Source organism: Dermochelys coriacea, chromosome 2, assembly GCF_009764565.3.
Source record: "Dermochelys coriacea isolate rDerCor1 chromosome 2, rDerCor1.pri.v4, whole genome shotgun sequence".
Taxonomy (NCBI): Eukaryota; Metazoa; Chordata; order Testudines; family Dermochelyidae; genus Dermochelys; species Dermochelys coriacea.
This window is the reverse complement of record NC_050069.1, coordinates 427,376-444,340: the sequence shown is the minus strand read 5'-3', so window position 1 is coordinate 444,340 and position 16,965 is coordinate 427,376. Positions and strand designations below refer to the sequence as shown.

The window sequence follows — 16,965 nt, the reverse complement described above, 5'->3', positions numbered from 1 at the left end:
ATCTACTGAATATGTTCATCCTATTTGTATGAATGTATCATTCTTGTATCTGAAACTAGAAATTTAAAATATAACTCTGAGGGCCTATTGTAATTATGCGAAGTGTGGGCCATTAATGGTGGTTTGGAATCTTGATGCCTCCCATTAACCAGGACAATTGACTGCAGATGGCTCTGTTTTACTTGACAGGTTTCAGAATAGCAGCCGTGTTAGTCTGTATTCGCAAAAAGAAAAGGAGTACTTGTGGCACCTTAGAGACTAACAAATTTATTAGAGCATAAGCTTTCGTGAGCTACAGCTCACTTCATCCGATGTCACGAAAAGCTTATGCTCTAATAAATTTGTTAGTCTCTAAGGTGCCACAAGTACTCCTTTTCTTTTTTTCTCTGTTTTACTTGTAAGTCTTCCTGTATATATGTGTGCTGGCAAGTGGGTAATCAAGTCTTACAGTGACATGTGATCATGTCACCTGAACTGGAATCCATCTTTAACCTGGTGCTTTTCCATTGAGAAGGAGGGGTGGGAACCCAGAGGGACAAAGAATTCCTGCCTTATGCAAAAGATATGTAAGTGGGTGGAACAGAACAAAAGGGGCAGCCATCATGAGAAATCCCCTACACCTGAGCTGGAATAAGGGCTGAACCAGGGGAAAGGATTTTGCCCAGACTAGGAAGGTGTCCAGTCTGTGAAAGAAACTTATTGAAACATCTCTGAGGGTGAGATTTTATCTCTATTCAGTTTTATTACCATACTAGGCTTAGACTTGCGTGTTTTATTTGATTTTGCTTGGTTTTTCACTTTGTTCTGTCTGTTACTACTTGGAACCACTTAAATCCTACTTTCTGTATTTAATAAAATCACTTTGTACTTATTAATTAACCCAGAGAATGTATTAATACCGGGGGGGGGGGGGGGAAGGCAAACAGCCATGCATATCTCTCTATCAGTGTTATAGAGGGCGAACAATTTATGTCTTTACCCTGTATAAGCTTTACACAGGGTAAAATGGATTTATTTGGGGTTTGGACCCCACTGGGAGTTGAGCATCTGAGTGTTAAAGACAGGAACACTTCTTAAGTTGCTTTCAGTTGCTGCAGCTTTCGGGCACGTGGTTCAGACCCTGGGTCTGTGCTGGAGCAAACTGCCGTGTCTGGCTCAACAAGACAGGGTGCTGGAGTCCCAAGCTGGCAGGGAAAGCAGGGGCAGAAGTAGTCTCAGCACATCAGTTGGCAGTTCCCAAGGGAGTTTCTGTGATCCATCCTGTCACACCCCCTTTCCCAGATCATTTATGAATACGTTGAATAGCACTGGTCCCAGTAGAAATGCTTGGGGGACTCTGCTATTTACCATACCATGCTGCTATGTCCAGCAGTTTCTATGATTTCTTTTTTAACACCTCCAGTTGAAAGTCAAGAGCCTCTGCCGTGCATTTCATAAGATGTTAGAGTCCCTTAAAATAGTTGTCTGAAGAAGATGTAGAGGATGAGGAAATTTCAGATGGGATTAATTGCTCTCCTCCTCCTGTCTCTAGCATCTGAGGCTACAGTAATTGACCAGTCTGGGAAGGTCTATTCTGTCTCTGGGGAGAAAGGGATCTAGTCCTGGAGTGGGGGGTGGGAGGCAGTAGACACTGGCTTGCAGGTATGGGATCACATGCCCCATGGTGTCCAGTAAGTCCAAGGTCAATAGGCAAACGGATACTACACTGGAAGACACACCAGGGGGCCTATTAGATTGATGCCATTTCCTATCATGAGACCAGAACCTAGAGTCCCTCCCAGACTCCCTCTGTAATCCCCATAGAAGGGAGGGAGGACGAGCAAGTGGGAGATGAGCCCCTACTGTGCATTGACTGTGAGAATGAAAAGGAGTATCCCTGCTCTGAAGGTGAGGCTAAACTTTCAAGTGTACAATGTCCCCTTCACTCTGGTACTGATCGAGTTGGTACTGCTGACACTTATCATCTGCAGTACAGGGGTCTTGGTGAGTAGTGGTCTAGCCAGCCTCACCTTCAACCTATCTAGCAATGTCGACTCCAGTACCTGGCCTATAGCTAAATCTCTTGGTACCATATATGCTCTAGGTACTGACAAGGACTGTACCTATGCACTGGGTACCAATGAACAAGTTACTGAAGCGATTAGTATATTGAGATTGGCACTGGAAGAAGGGCAGTCCACATGTTTAGTGGGTATCACTGGTACATGTTTAACTGTTAGCACTGAAGCAGCAGAGGGACTTTTGTCAGGCTATTGGCTGTTCTTTGACTGTTAAGCCTGAGATGACTAAGATGTTTACAGACTAACAAATAACTAATTAATAATACTAAGAACTTGTCTACATGGCAAGTTAACATATGGGAACCCAGGGTGTGAATCTACAGTGCACTAGCTTGCCATGCATTATCTCACTGCGTGGCCAAGTCCTAAGAACTTTAACACTAATGCTGGCAGAGAAGCAGGTGGACACTGTAGGGATTCTGTCTCACTACCATTAGCGGTAGGAAGGAACTGAGGGACAGTAGGGCACCTCCACACTTGATGGCCTTGGGTTGTGTGGAGGCAAGGACATCCAGAGCACAAGCATGGCCCCAATGGACTCTGTTGGCCAAAAGAATCCAGTCTCATATGCATGGTACACATGTGCACAAAGACTACAATCCATGTGGACAAACACATGAAGAAACACTTGATTACTGTGCTGGGGATTCTGCTAGTGGAGGACTTAACACAGCCCCTCCTAACTATTTACCACCTTGGAGATCTCTCCCACATGGATATCAATTCTGGACCCCCAATGGACTGTCTTAGGGGTTAATTACCTACCAAGGATTGAACCTTGCCCTCTTATCCCCACTACAGCAAGTACGGCAGTATGAGTTGAGTACTGAAGTGTGATTAGACACATAACACATTAGCAGACCCCACAGTCTGGCCAAGCTATCTTTCATAACACTGTTTATACAGGTTGCAGTGAGTCTTGTTCTATTGAATCTCAGGCAGTTCCCATTTCAGTTGTGGCCTATTTCCTTCCACCACCACAATTTCATACCTTGCAGTTGGGATTGGCTCCATTTTCTATCAGCAGCTTGATCGCATTGGGTGGCCATCTCTTGATGGCTCTGAAAGGGGCGTTTCCATTGGCGTCAGTGCACTCCACCATGTTGATGTGATTACAGAGACACGTGGCCTTCCCTTTTTCACTGGTATCCACACCATTCTTAGTATCCAAATCTGACATGTGGAGAGAGACAGACAAATGGAGAAGATAAACATGGAGAATGGGAACAGAATGCCTTCTGCTCTGGGTAGCCCTGGGAATTGTGTATTATCTGAAGGATTAGTGAAGAGAGATTAGTGAAGAGATTTTTGCATACAGTTTATTTACATTGTGAAGTTTCAGGTGTTTTCCAGACACACACAAAGCATACTCCCTGCATCAAAGCGCTCACGATAAAAGCAGGCAATCAAAGCGCAGGCAGAAAAAGATTAGAGGCAGGAAGAGACAAACACAGGATGATGCAACCCAGATGGATGGCAAACACCTTACTAGCTCCCTACTTCATTTATGTTTTACCTAATGAACAAGTCTCTGAGGGGAGGAACCAGGAGGCTTGGGGCCTCTTGCATAAAGCATGTTTCAGAATGAACCATTTCTACAGCCTTCAACAATGGACTATGATCCAAATCAATAAATTTGGAAATGAACAGAGCTCCCAGAAAAGGACATGAGGTCCCTCCCTCTCTTATGTGTATTCCAGTTCCTATGGAACCTCTCCCCTGCCAAGTACTAACTTCCTTTAGCACAGCCTTCATCTCTTATACATCCCCATTAAATGCCGCTTCCAGCATTCGTTTCTTCCTTTGCTGTATTTCTCGCTCCTTCTTCCTTTTTTCTTCCTCTTTCTGTCTCTCCCGTTCAGCTTCTGCCTGCTCCTTCTTCACCATCTCAATGAAGGCCTGCAATAAAACCAGTCATTACAACTCAAAACTCAAAGGGACTCTCAGCCATGTGCACCAGAAGACAGAGGATCCAAGCACCCACGTGGAAAGAAAAGTGGGCTGAAGTAGGGTTGCTAACCCTCTCAGATTGGCCAGGAGTCTCCCAGAATTAGCTTCAATCTCCCAGTGACTATTAAAGGCAATCCAGGAGATTTTAATAGGCCAAAGTCTGGTCGGCAGTGCAGTGGGGCTAAGGCAGACTCCCTACCTGCTCTGGCTCCACGTAGCTCCCGGAAGCAGCTGACATGTTCAGCTCCTAGGCGCAAGGGTGGCCAGGGGGGTCTCTGTGCGTTTGCCCCCACCCTGAGCGTTGACTCCGCAAAGCCCATTGGCCAGGAACTGCAGACAATGGGAGCTGTGGGGGTGGTGCCTGCAGGCAGGGGACGGTGCGCAGAACCACCTGGCCGCCCCTGAGCCTAGAAGCCAGATATGCTGTCCACTTCTGGGAGCTGCACAAGGTAAGCTCCGCCTGGCTGGAGCCTGCACTCCTTACTCCCTCCTGCACCCCTATCCCAGCCCTGAGCCCCCTTCCACACCCAAACTCCCTCCCAGAGCCTGCACGCCCTCCCACACCCAAACTCTGCCCAGTCCCTGAACCCTGCACCTCCTCGTGCACCCCAGTCGTCTGCCCCAGGCTCAGCCTGGAGCCCCCTCCCACACTCTGAACCCCTCAGCCACACTCCCCAGCCCAGAGCCTGCACCCCCTCTGCACCCAACCTCCTGCCCCAGTCTGGTGAAAATGAGTGAGGGTGGGGGACAGCAAGTGACGGAGGGACAGGGGGTGGAGTGAGCGGGGGACTGGACCTCGGAGAAGTGACTTGGCAGGGGTGTTGGGTTTGTGCGATTAAACAGTTGGCAATCTGAGGCTGAAGATGGTTTCTCCACTGTTATTATAATTATAATAATTAAGTTATTATTATTATAACTTATTAAATACATTATTATTATAATATAATAATTATTATAAGAATAACAGAAAATGTGGAAATGGCAGAGGTGTTTAATGACTTCTTTGTTTCAGTTTTCACCAAGGTTGGTGGTGATTGGACATCTAACGTAGTGAATGCCAGTGAAAATTAGGTAGCATCGGAAGAGGCTAAAATAGGGAGAGAACAAGTTAAACATTACTTGGACAAATTAGATGTCTTCAAGTCACCAGGGCCTGATGAAATGCATCCTAGAATCTTCAAGGAGCTGACTGAGGAGATATCTGAGCCATTTGCAATTATCTTTGAAAAGTCATGGAAGACGGGAGAGATTCCAGAAGACTGGAAAGTGCAATTATAGTGCCAATCTATAAAAAGGGAAATAAAGACAACCCAGGGAATTACAGACCAGTCAGCTTAACTTCTGTACCCAGAAAGATAATGGAGCAAATAATTAAGCAATCAATTTGCAAACATCTAGAAGATAATAAGGTAATAAGTAACAAGTCAGCATGGATTTGTCAAGAACAAATTGTGTCAAACCAACCTGATAGCTTTCTTTGACAGGGTAACAAGCCTTGTGGATGGGGGGGAAGTGGTAGATGTGGTATATCTTGACTTCAGTAAAGCTTTTGATACTGCCTCACATGACCTTCTCATAAACGAACTAGGTAAATGCAACCTAGATGGAGCTACTATAAGATTGGAATACTGTTCCCAGAGAGTAGTTAACAGTGGTTCACAGTCATGCTGATAGGGTATAACGAGTGGGATCCCGCAGGGATCAGTTCTGGGTCTGGTTCAGTTCAATATCTTCATCAATGATTTAGATAATGACATACACAGTATACTTATAAAGTTTGCAGACAATACCAAACTGGGAGGGGTTACAAGTGCTTTGGAGGATAGGATTAAAATTCAAAACGATCTGGACAAACTGGAAAAATGGTCTGAAGTAAATAGGATGAAATTCAATAAGAACAAATGCAAAGTACTCCATTTAGGAAGCAACAATCAGTTGCACACATACAAAATGTGAAACGACTGCCTAGGAAGAAGTACTGCAGAAAGGGATCTGGGGTTCATAGTGGACCACAAACTAAATAGGAGTCAACAGTGTAACATTGTTGGAAAAAAAACTGAACATCATTATGGGATGTACTAGCAGGAGTGTTGTAAGCAAGACACAAGAAGTAATTCTTCTTCTCTACTCTGCGCTTATTAGGCCTCAACTAACAGGCGCCAACTTTTCTCGGCACCGGTGGGTGCTCATGCCCCCCCACCCCAGGCCCCGGCCCGACTCCTTCCCTGCCTTGCTCCCATTCCAACCCGTTCCCCAAAGTCCTGCCCCAACTCCACCCCCTCCATGGCCCTATTGAACCCCTCCCCAAATCCCCACCCTGGCCCCGCCTCCTCCCCTGAGCGTGCCATGTTCCCTCTCTTCCCCCCCCCTCCCAGGACTTGCCACTGCGAAACAGCTGTTTTGCGGCGCAAGGACTGGGAGCCGGGGGGAGAAGCAGGACGCAGCAGCATGCTCAGGGAAGGAGGTGGAGGCAGTGTGGAGGTGGAGGTGAGCTGGAGTGGGGGAGCAGAGAGCTGCTGGTAGATGCAGAGCATCCATCAATTTTTCCCCGTGGGTGCACCAACCCCGAAGCACCCACGGAGTTGGCACCTATGCCTCTATTGGAGTATTATGCCTAGTTCTGGGTGCCACATTTCAGGAAGGATGTGGACAAACTGGAGAGAGTCCAGAGAAGAGCAACAAAAATGATTAAAGGTCTAGAAAACATGACCTATGAGGGAAGATTGAAAAACTTGGGTTTGTTTAGTCTGGAAAAGAGAGACTGAGAGGGGACATGATAACAGTCTTCAAGTATGTAAAAGACTGTTACAAGGAGAAGGGAGAAAAATTGTTTTTCTTGTCCTCTGAGGATAGGACAAGAAGCAATGGGCTTAAATTGCAGCAAGGGAGGTTTAGGTTGGACATTAGGAAAAACTTTCCAACTGTCAGGGTGGTTAAGCACTGGAATAAATTGCCTAGGGAGGTTGTGGAGGCTCCATTATTGGAGATTTTTAAGAGCAGGTTAGACAAACACCTGTCAGGAATGGTCTAGATAATACTTAGTCCTGCAACGAGTGCAGGGAACTGGACTAGATGACCTCTTGAGGTCCCTCCAGTTCTGATTCTATGATTATTTATAATGCAGCAGCAGTGCCATGTTGTGCTACACTATGTATACAATCATAACATAACAAAGAGACGGTGCCTGCCTCTAAGAGCTTACAGTCTAAGTGTACAGTAAGAGACACCTGAATGATACAACAGAGAGGGATGCACAAAGTAACACTGAGACAATTACAGTTTTCACAGGACAGCATGATACAGGGAGAAAAATTCTGATGTTAGAGAGAGCTTGAACTAAGCAGATAAAGACATAAAATCCAATGTCCAGAAGTTGAAACTAGACAAATTTAAATGGAAAATAAGGCACACATTTTTAATAGGATAATTAAGCACTGGAACAGATTACCCAGGGATGTGATGGATTCTCTGTCACTTGAAATCTTTAAATCTAGATTGGGTGTCTTTCTAAAAGATGCTTCAGTTCAACCACAAGTTACTTAAGAACCTAAGAATGGCCTTGCTGGGTCAGACCAATGGTCCATCTAACCCAGCATCCTGTCTTCTGACAGCAGCTGGTGCCAGGTGCTTCAGAGGGAATGAACAGAACAGGCAATCACTGAGTGATCTATCCCCTGCTGTCCACTCCCAGCTTCTGGCAATCAGAGTCTATAGACATCCAGAGCATGGGGTTGCATCCCTGACTATCTTGACTAATAGCCATTGATGGACCTATCCTTCATGAACATAACTAGTTTTTTTTTTAATCCTGTTGTAGTTTTGGCTTCACAATGTCCCCTGGCAATGAGTTCGACAGGTTAACTGTGCGTTGTATGAAGACGTACACAAGTTACTGGGATCAGTGTACGAATCATGAAGTGCAATTCTATCTCTTGTTTGTGCAGGAGATCAGTCTAGAATCAGATGATTATTATGGTCCCTTTTTTCCATCTAATTTATGAAATACTGTGATGCTACTTCAGGGGCACGCAAACTTTTTGGCCTGAGGGTCACATCTGGGTACAAAAATTGGACAGCGGGCCACGAATGCTCACGAAATTGGGGGTTTAGGTGTGGGAGAGGGTGAGGGCTCTGAATGAGGGTAAGGGCTCTGGGGTGGGGTCAGAAATGAGGAGTTCAGGGTGTAGGAGGGAGCTCCGGGCTGCGGTCTGGGGTGCAGGGGTGCGTGTGGGAGGGCTCGGGCTGGGGGTGTGGGCTTTGGGGTGGGGCTGGGGTTGAGGATTTGGGGTGCAGGAGGGTGCGCCAGGCTGGGACCAAGGGGTTTGGAGGGTGAGAGAGGGATCAGGGCTGAGGCAGGGGAGATTGAGGGCTCCGGTTGGGAGTGCAGGCTCTGGGGTGGGGCTGGGGATGAGGGGTTTGGGGTGCAGGAGGGTGCTCAGGGCTGGGACTGAGGGGTTCAGAGGGCAGGAGGAGGATCAAGGCTGGGGCAGGGGGTTGGGGTGTGGGGTTCTCAGGAGAACAGGCTGCGGGTGGCGCTTACCTCAAGCAGATCCCGGAAGAAGTGGCATGTTCCCCCTCTGGCTCCTATGTGGAGGCACAGAGCCAGCCATGCGGCTCTGTGCGCTGCCCCATCCACAGGTGCCGCCCATGCAGCTCCCGTTGGCCGCAGATCCAAGACAATGGGAGCTGCAGGGGCAGCGCTTGGGGCAGGGGCAGCGTGCAGAGAGCCCTCTAGCTGCCCCTATGCATAGGAGCTGGAGGGGGGACTTGCCACTGCTTCTGGAAGCTGTGCGGCAAGCCCCCAACCCCACTCCCTAGCTGGAGTGCCAGAGCAGGACAAGACCCTGACCTTGCTCCCCAGAGGGAGATCAAGGGCTGGATTAAAAGGCCTGATGGGCCAGATGCGGCCCATGGGCCTTAGTTTGCCCCCACCATGTTACCTCTTTCATGTTCCCCAAACTCCAGGAAAGAGGCCCTAAGCCCCACCTTTCTCAATGCGATTATTATTTCTGCAGCTGTTAAAGCCTTCAGGGGTTGGACTTTGCCAGTTGAGAGAGCTCAAGCTTTTCTAGGAAGGCTGCTCTCTTATGCTCCAGGGACTCAACTTTCATTTTAAAAATGTAATATCTAGCCTTATGGTTATGAAGACAATCTTCAAAATACGCCCCAACTTTAACCAATTCCATGAAGTCTGTCTGAGCCTGCAGGCAGACTGAAAAAAGCGGTTACCTACCTCTTGGTAACTGTTGTTTTTCAAGATGTGTTGCTCATGTCAATTCCAAGTAGATGTGTTAGCACTACATGCACAGTCGCTGGAAGGTTTTTCCCCTAGAGGTATCTGTAGGATCAGCTCTGGAGCCCCCCAGAGTCACGCCTTCATGGTGCTGTATATAGGGTCGTGCAACCCCCCACCCCCCGCCTCTTCAGTTCCTTCTCACCAGCTGACTCTGACAAAGGGGTAAATGGGTGGGTCCTAGAATGGACGTAGCAACACATATGGAAGAACAACAGTTACGAAAAGGTAGATAACCGTTTCTTCTTCTTTGAGTGCTTGCTCATATAGATTCCAATTAGGTGACTCCCAAGCAGTCCCTAGGAGGAGGGGTTGGAGGTCACGCAGCTTGCATCACGGATTCGTGGACTGAAGTACTGCCCTGCCAAATGTGGCATCATCTCTGGCTTGCTGTACAATAGCATAATGCGAAGTAAAGGTGTGCATAGACGACCATGTCGCAGCTCTATAGATGTTCTGGATTGGGACCTGTGCCAGAAAAGCTGCTGAAAACACCTGAGCCCTAATGGAGAATGCTGTCAGTTCGGGTGCAGGTATCTCTGCCAAGTCATAGCACGCACAAACACAAGACGTGATCCACGATGAGATTCTCTGGGATGACACCGGGCAGCCCTTCATTCTGTTAGCTATTGCTACAAAAAGCTGAGTTGTCTTCCGAAACAGTTTTGTCCTTTCAATATAAAAGGACAGTGCCCACCTAATGTCCAGGGAATGGAGCTTTAGCTCTCAGCTGTTGGCATGCAGCTTTAGGTAGAAAACCGAGGAAAGTGTCTTGGTTTGTGTGGAATTGTTAGACTACCTTCAGAAGGAAGGCTGGGTGAGGCTGTAGTCAAACCTTGTCCTTATAGAACGTCATGTACGAGGGCTCAGACGTGAGGCCTTGAGTTCAAAAACCCTCCTCGCTGAAGTGATAACCACCAGGAAAGCTAGCTTCCAGGATAGGTAGAGCAGTGAACAAGTTGCTAGGGGCTCAAACGGGCTCCATTAATCTTGATTGTATGAGATTGAGATCCCATGCAGGGATTGGTTGTCACATTTGGGGGTATAACCTGTCCAGCCCCTTGAGAAAAACAGCCAACAATGGGGTTAGCAAAGACTGATCAGCCAGCCACCCAGGGGTGGAACGCCAAAATCGCATCCAAGGGAACCTTTATGGAGGACCCTGACAGCCCTTGCTGTTTTAGGTACAACAAATAGTCCAAAATGGAGGATATTTATGACTGCAAAGGCAAAGTCCCCTTCTGCATTGACCAAATGGAAAACCTTTTCCACTTAGCCAGGTATGTGGCCTTAGTGGATGGTTTCCCGCTGCCGAGGACCTCTCCAACGGGTCCTTAGCATGCCAACTCCAAGGGGTTTAGCCATGGAGTTTTCATGCTGTGAGGTGGAGAGACTTGAGGCTGGGATGGTGAAGATGGCCGTGGTCCTCTGTGATCAAGCCTGGAACTAGGGGCAGGCTGATTGGTGTCTCCACCGACAGGTCTAGGAGTGTAGTATACCAGTGCTGACGTGGCCAGGCTGGAGCTATCAGTATCAAAGATGACCACTCCTTCCTGACCTTCAGCAGAGCCTTGTGAATGAGTGGGATGAGTGGAAATGCGTAAAAAAGATGGTCCTTCCGGTGAAGGAGGAACGTGTTCACGATTGAGCCCCGGCTGTGATTCAGGAGGGAGCAGAACTGCAGGCACTTCCTGTTGTGTCTTGTTGAGAACAAGTCTATGTGGGGAAGATGTTGTTCACAATGTCTGGGCAAACAGACCACTCGTGGTTGCAGAAGGACCGGTTGAGATGGTCCATCAACTCGTTCCGGGATCCCGGAAAGTAAGAAGCCTCGAGGTGTATCAAGTGGGCTATGTAGAACTCACAAGATTGAGGGCTTCCTGACACAGGGGAGAGAAACGTGCTCCACCCTGTCTATTTATATAGAACATCGCTGTTGTATTGTCCATCATGACCGACACAGATTATCCCTCCAGTTGAGCTTGAAAGGTCTAGCAGGCCAGGCGTACTGCTCTTAGCTCTCTGACGTTTATGTGGAGCAAGACCTCCTCTTGGGATCAGAGGCCTTGAGTCCACAGCTTCCCGAGGTGAGCTCCCCACCCCACCACTAATGCGTCTGTAACTAGAGATAGTGCTGATGAGGTCTTGAGAAGAGAGCCTTTGTGCAGACTGTTCATGTATTGAGCCACCACAGGAGGGGAGCGCAACCACCTTCTCCAAGTGATCTTGTCTTGGGCGATATGCTGATATCAGCCAAGACTGAGGAGGCCCCGCACCACAGTCTTGCATGCTGAACCACATATGTATATGCCGCCATGTGCCGCAGAAGTTTCAGGCAGTTCCATCCCATGATAGTAGGGTAGTAGTGCCTGAGGTCCTCTATGATCGAGAAAATAGCCTGGAAACAAGACTCTGGGAGCAATGATCTGGCTTGCTTTGAATCCAGCATGGCCCATATGAACTCTATCCTCCGAGTGGGAGTGAAAGTCAACTTTTGGGCATTTACCAATAGGCTTAGCCCAGGGGTGGGAAAACTTTTTGGCCTGAGGGCCACATCTGGATGTGGAAATCGTATGGCGGGCCATGAATGCTCACAAAATTGGGGGTTGGGGTGCAGGAATGAGTGAGGGCTTCAGCTGGGGGTGCAAGCTCTGTGGTGGGGCCAGAAATGAGGAGTTCAGGGTGCAGGAGGGGGCTCTGGGTGGGGGTAGGGGGTTGGGATGCAGGGGTGGGTGGGTGAGGGCTCTGGTTGAAGGTGCAGGCTCTAGGGTTGGGCTGGGGATGAGGGGTTTGGAGTGTAGGAGGGTGCTACAGTCTGGGACCAGGGGGATCAGGGCTGGGGAAGGGGGTTGAGGCATGGAAGGAAGTCAGGAGTGCAGGCTCTGGGCAGCACTTACCTCAAGCAGCTCCCAGAAGCAGCGGCAAGTCCTCCCTCCGGCTCCTATGTGGAGGCATGGCCAAGCGGTTCTGCATGTTACCCTGTCCGCATGTGCTGCCCCTGCAGCTCCCATTGGCTGGTTCCCGGCCAATGGGAGCTGTGGTGGGTGGTGCTTGGGGCGGGGGCAGTGTGTGGAGCCCCCTATCTGCCTCTATGTGTAGGAGCTGGAGGGGGGATATGCTGCTGCTTCCAGGAGCCAAGCAGAGCTGCAGCATGCATGGAGCCCGTGGGCCATAGTTTGCAGCGAAGAACTCCGCCTCACGGCCATTGCTGATGACATGGAGCAGGTCGCTGAATTCACCACATCCAGAGAGGCTTGCAATTAGGCCTTTGCCACCATTTTCCCCTCTTCCACTAGGGCTGAAAATTCTACCCTGAAGTCTGAAGGTATCAGCTTCTTGAACTTTGACATGGCCTGCCAGGAGTTGAAGCTGTACCTACTGAGGACCGCCTGCTAATTTGCAGTGCAAAGCTGGAGCCCCCTGATAGAGTACATTTTCCTACAGAAGAGGTCCAGCTTCTTTGCATCCTCTGAGATGCTCCCAGTTCCACAGGCAGGGCCAGTTAAACAGGCAGAACTGCAGAGTCTCAATGCCTGGATGAGACAATGGTGTAGGGAGAAGAGGTTTAGATTTATTAGGAACTGGGGAAACTTTTGGGAAAGGGGGAGCCTATACAGGAAGGATGGGCTCCACCAAAACCAAAATGGAACAAGATTGCTGGCACTTAACATTTAGAAGGTTGTAGAAAAGTTTTTAAACTAAGGGCTGGGGGAAAGCCAACAGGTGCAGAGGAGCACATGGTTAGGACTTCCCTTAGGGGAGGATCTATTAATAGAGAATCTCTATGGAAAATGATAAAATACAGGCAGGGTCTGATCAGAAACAGTCAGATAAAAAAGAGTCCCATTCAATTATATGGTGTAATGGCAGATAGCTAAAAGGAGACAAGTTATAAAATGCTTATATAACAATGCTAGAAGTCTAAATAATAAAATGGATGAAGTAGAGTGCCTCGTATTAAATGAGGATATTGATACAATAGGCATCACAGAAACTGGTGGAATGAGGATAATCAATGGGATACAGTAATAAGGGTACAAAATATATCAGAAGGACAGAATAGGTCGTGCTGGTGGGGGAGTGGCACTATATGTGAAAGAAAGCGTAGAATCAAATGAAGTAAAAATAGTAAATGAATCAAACTGTACCATAGAACCTCTATGGATAGAAATTCCATGCTCTAATAATAAGAATATAGCAGTAGGGATATATTACCGACCACCATACCAGGATAGTGAGAGGTTTCAGAGTAGCAGCCGTGTTAGTTTGTATTCGCAAAAAGAAAAGGTGTACTTGTGGCACCTTAGAGACTAACAAATTTATTTGAGCATAAGCTTTCGTGAGCTACAGCTCACTTCATCGGATGCATTACCATTCATACATCCTATGAAGTGAGCTGTAGCTCACGAAAGCTTATGCTCAAATAAATTTGTTAGTCTCTGAGGTGCCACAAGTACTCCTTTTCTTTTTGAGGATAGTGAGAGTGACTGTGAAATGCTCGGGGAGATTATAGAGGCTATTAAAATAAAAAATTCAGTAATAATAATGGGGGGTTTCAACTATCCCCATATTGACTGGGTACATATCACCTCAGGAACAGATGCTGAGATAAAGTTTATTGAGACCTTAAATGACTGCTTCTTGGAGCAGCCAGTCCTGGAACCCACAAGAGGAGAGGCAATTCTTGATTTAGTCCTCAGTGGAGCACAGGATCTGGTCCAAGAATATAGCTGGACTGCTTGGTTCCTACCCAGGAACCTATCCTTGCAACAAAGTCCGTTGCCAACTCTGTCCACATATCTATTCAGGGGATACCATCATAGGGCCTAATCACATCAGCCACACTATCAGAGGCTCCTTCACCTGCGCATCTACCAATGTGATATATGCCATCATGTGCCAGCAATGCCCCCTGCCATGTACATTGGCCAAACTGGACAGTCTCTACGTAAAAGAATGAATGGACACAAATCAGACGTCAAGAATTATAACATTCAAAAACCAGTTGGAGAACACTTCAATCTCTCCGGTCACTCGATTACAGACCTCAGGGTGGCTATCCTTCAACAAAAAAACTTCAAAAACAGACTCCAATGAAAGACTGCTGAATTGGAATTAATTTGCAAACTGGATACAATTAACTTAGGCTTGACTAGAGACTGGGAATGGATGAGTCATTACACAAAGTAAAACTATTTCCCCATGGTATTTCTCCCCCCCCACCCCACCCCCCACTGTTCCTCTGATATTCTTGTTAACTGCTGGAATTAGCCTACCTTGCTTGTCACCATGAAAGGTTTTCCTCCTTTCCCCCCCCGCTGCTGGTGATGGCTTATCTTAAGTGATCACTCTCCTTACAGTGTGTATGATAAACCCATTGTTTCATGTTCTCTGTGTGTGTATATAAATCTCTCCTCTGTTTTTTCCACCAAATGCATCCGATGAAGTGAGCTGTAGCTCACGAAAGCTTATGCTCTAATAAATTTGTTAGTCTCTAAGGTGCCACAAGTACTCCTTTTCTTTTTGCAAATACAGACTAACACGGCTGCTACTCTGAAAGGCCATTTCGGAGAAACTAAATGAATTCTTTGCATCGGTCCTCACAGCTGAGGATGTGAAGGAGATTCCCAAACCTGAGCCATTCTTTTTAGGTGACAGATCTGAGGAACTGTCCCAGATTGAGGTATCATTAGAGGAGGTTTTGGAACATATTGATAAATGAAACAGCAATAAGTCACCAGGACCAGATGGTATTCACCTGAGTCCTGAAGAAACTCAAATGTGAAATTGCAGAACTATTAACTGTAGTCTGTAACCTATCATTTAAATCAGCTTCTATACCAGATGACTGAAGGATAGCCAATGTGACGCCAATTTTTAAAAAGGGCTCCAGAGGTGATCCCGGCAATTACAGGTTTGTGAGCCTGACTAAAGTACCGGGCAAACCGTTGAAACTATAATAAAGAACAATATTGTCAGATATATAGATTAACATAATTTGTTGAGGAAGAGTCAACATGATTTTAGTAAAGGGAAATCATGCCTCACCAATCTACTAGAATTCTTTGAAGTGTTCAAAAAAGTGTCTACCAAGGGGATCCAGTGATTATAATATACTTAGATTTTCAGAAAGCCTTTGACAAGGTCCCTCACCAAAGGCTCTTAGGCAAAGTAAGCTGCCACAGAATAAGAGGGAATGTGCTCTCATGGATTGGTAACTAGTTAAAAGATAGGAAACAAAGGGTAGGTATAAATGGTCAGTTTTCAGAATGGAGAGAGGTAAATAGTGGTGTCCCCAAGGGATCTGTTCTGGGACCAGTCCTATTTAACATATTCATAAATGATCTGGAAAAAGGGGTAAACAGTGAGGTGGCAAAATTTGCAGATGATACAAAATTACTAAAGATAGTTAAGACCCAGGCAGACTGCAAAGAGCTACAATAGGGTCTTTCAAAACTGGGTGACTGGGCAACAAAGTGGCAGATGAAATTTAATGTTGATAAATGCAAAGTAATGCACGTGGGATTATGCTTTCCAAACTATACATATAAAATGATGGGATCTAAATTAGCTGTTACCACTCAAGAAAGAGATCTTGGAGTCATTGTGGATAGTTCTCTGAAAACATCCACTCAATGTGCAGTGGCAGTCAAAAAAGCAAACAGAATGCTGGGAATAATCAAGAAAGGGATAGGACAGAAAATATCATGTTGCCGCTATATAAATCCATGGTACGCCCACATCTTGAATACTGTGTGTAGATGTGGTCTCCCCATCTCAAAAAAAGATATATTGGAATTGGAAAAGGTTCAGAAAAGAGCACAAAAATTATTAGGGGTATGGGTTTCAGAGTAGCAGCCGTGTTAGTCTGTATTTGCAAAAAGAAAAGGAGTACTTGTGGCACCTTAGAGACTAACAAATTTATTTGAGCATAAGCTTTCGTGAGCTACAGCTCATTTCATCAAAAGCTTATGCTCAAATAAATTTGTTAGTCTCTAAGGTGCCACAAGTACTCCTTTTCTTATTAGGAGTATAGATCGGCTTCTGTTTGAGGGGAGATTATGAAGACTGAGACTTTCCAGCTTGGAAAAGAGACGGCTAAGGGGAGATGTGATAGAGGTCTATAAAATCATGACTGGTGTAGGGAAAGTAGATAAGGAAGTGTTATTTATTCCCTCTCATAACACAAGAACTAGGGGTCACCAAATGAAATGAATAGACAGCAGGTTTAAAACAAATAAAAGCAAATATATTTTAACACAACGCACAGTCAAGCTGTGGAACTCCTTGCCAGAGGATATTGTGAAGGCCAAAACCGTAACAGGGTTCAAAAAGAATTAAATAAATTCATGGAAGATAGGTCCATCAATGGCTATTAGCCAGGATGGGCAGGAATGGTGTCTCTAGCCTCTGTTTGCCATAAGCTCGGAATGAGAAACGGGATGGATTACTTGATGATTACCTGTTCTGTTCATTCCCTCTGGGGCACCTGGCACTGGCCACTGTCAGAAGACAGGATACTGGGCTAGATGGACTTTTGGTCTGACCCAGTAGGGCCATTCTTATGTTCTTTGCCTTTGGCGTGAGCCCCTGTTGCCCCAGCCTCTCACATTCATTTGTGGCCATTATTACCAGCGATCCCGGTGGAGGGTGGGTGTAGAG

General features: G+C 46.7%; 1 protein-coding gene across 1 annotated transcript in view; it reads right to left on the bottom strand.

Moving 5' to 3' along the window:
* The window catches only part of IQANK1 (IQ motif and ankyrin repeat containing 1), a 108,113-nt gene that overhangs the window by 63,587 nt on the left and 27,561 nt on the right, over positions 1 to 16,965 (bottom strand). Inside the window, 4 exon segments of the mRNA XM_043509848.1 lie at positions 3,052 to 3,233; positions 3,773 to 3,959; positions 4,210 to 4,257; positions 10,862 to 11,019. Of these exon segments, the coding sequence (XP_043365783.1) occupies positions 3,052 to 3,233; positions 3,773 to 3,959; positions 4,210 to 4,257; positions 10,862 to 11,019 (575 nt within the window).